The sequence below is a fragment of the Cyprinodon variegatus genome, unplaced genomic scaffold, assembly GCF_000732505.1.
Source record: "Cyprinodon variegatus isolate N-32 unplaced genomic scaffold, C_variegatus-1.0 Scaffold1451, whole genome shotgun sequence".
Taxonomy (NCBI): domain Eukaryota; kingdom Metazoa; phylum Chordata; class Actinopteri; order Cyprinodontiformes; family Cyprinodontidae; genus Cyprinodon; species Cyprinodon variegatus.
Genome location: NW_015151904.1, coordinates 115,416 through 117,129, shown reverse-complemented (window position 1 = coordinate 117,129; position 1,714 = coordinate 115,416). Strand labels below are relative to the sequence as shown.

The following is a 1,714-nucleotide window of genomic DNA, read 5'->3' as shown; positions in this document are numbered from 1 at the left end:
AGGATGGAATCATTTCAGATTTAAAGAACTTTCAGAAGTTTGGATTCTGAATATGAGCGACTTTTCCTTTAACATAAATATTTGTAAACCAGATCCTCATGTTCTTTTCTCTCCCTTTTTTTGTCACAATCTCAGAGCCTGGTATAAATGATTAAGTATCAAATATTAATCTACTAAAATTTGATAAATGACTGATTGTGACTATGCTTGTTATTTTTCAAAAGTTTCCACCTTTTTTGTCTCCTGAACAACTGAATTAGTTAAATAAATTATTTCTTGCGTAAAAACTCCATTTTCCCAGGTCTAAACGGGGACTCCTAAAAAGGATCTCCATCCATCACTTCAGGACGTTTCCTTTCCTCTGCTCCTCCCTCCTCCTCCCCGGCATCCACTATTGACGTCTATGACTCTGTCACCCGCCTCACTGGTTTCCAGGCAGCTCTCTGGTCCAGTCAACTAGTCATTCCTTCTCCTCAGTTTCCATCCGTCCTCTGTCTCACCGTGCCGTCTCTCTGCGTGTTAGACTACTTAGATTTCCTGTAGTTTTTCATTGTTTTTCTCTCTTTTTTGTTTCTAAAACTGTTTTGCGCTCTCCTAACGCGTTGGCTGCTCCGTGCGTCAGAGCAGCCGCAAATAGCAAAGCTTCAACTCTTCCCTTAGGTTGATTCCTCGCTTCTTTCCTTTTAGTCTCATAGTTGAAAATCCGGTGATTATCAGTGACTTGATTTCTATTTCTTGGCAAAGTTGGAAAGAACAGAAGAGAAAGGCTACATGAGTGCTCCCCCGTTGATCCGGGCGCCCAGCCCGCTGCCGTTTTTGGGAGGGACGAGCAGCCCCAATACCGAAGGTGGAGGTGGAGAGGGGGGAGGCGGTGTGATCTCCTTCCAAATCCAGATAGGGATGAGCCGGGAACCGGTTCTCCTAGACGCCGCGGAGCTCAACCTTAGTCAGGTCCGGGAGGTGGCATGCTCCATTATTAACCAAAAGGTAACCAGCAGTTTGTCAGATGCTGATGAGAAGTTTTTACGCACGCATCCAAAAAAAAAAAAATCAATGTTACACGAAAGTTTTTCACTGTCCATTTCAATGAAAATCACAGCCTAGTTTTTACACTCTTTATCAGTCTAAGCAAATATTTCCAAATGTGTTTATTGCAACTTAACAACAACACATCAGATGGAGCCATTCTTTAAAAACTTCAGTGTAAATATTCAGAGAGAGGAGAGATACCATGTCAAATGTTCCAGATGATAAAGTAGCCCATTAACACTCTGGTTTGACACTTGTTTTTTTTTTTTTTTTTTGCAGCTGGGACATTTTAAACAAAGAGAGATGAAGCAGTTGAAACCGAGTTACAGATTTATCATAAAAATACGAAATCATGTAAAATGCATGTTTTATAGAAAACATATAGTTTGCAGTGCATTCTGGAATAGCTGGTTAAAAAAAATACTCCTTCCCCTTCCAGGGGAGGATTTAAAAAAATTGGGTCCCTAGGCAAAGAAAGGCATGGGGGCCCTCTGAATTGAGAAGACAACACATAAAACAGATCCATTATACTGATACAGAAATTTTAATATAATAGACATTCGTTTTTTTTTTCTACGTTTTGTCCCTCTTCTTGTTTTCCTCTCTCTGTTTTGTACTCGGCTGACTTTTTATGCCGACTTAAAAGGAATGATGCTAAGCTCACTTAGCTGATTGCTCCTTCCTG

The 1,714-nt window shown here is 40.5% G+C and overlaps 1 protein-coding gene across 1 annotated transcript in view; it reads left to right on the top strand.

Annotated features, from left to right (window-relative positions):
- The first annotated feature begins 464 nt into the window (after positions 1-464).
- prkd1 (protein kinase D1) overlaps positions 465-1,714 on the top strand; it is a 58,584-nt gene continuing 57,334 nt past the window's right edge. The window contains exon 1 of the mRNA XM_015403158.1: positions 465-987. Within this exon, the coding sequence (XP_015258644.1) occupies positions 772-987 (216 nt within the window). The 5' untranslated portion in view covers positions 465-771. The remainder of the gene's footprint in view (positions 988-1,714) is intronic.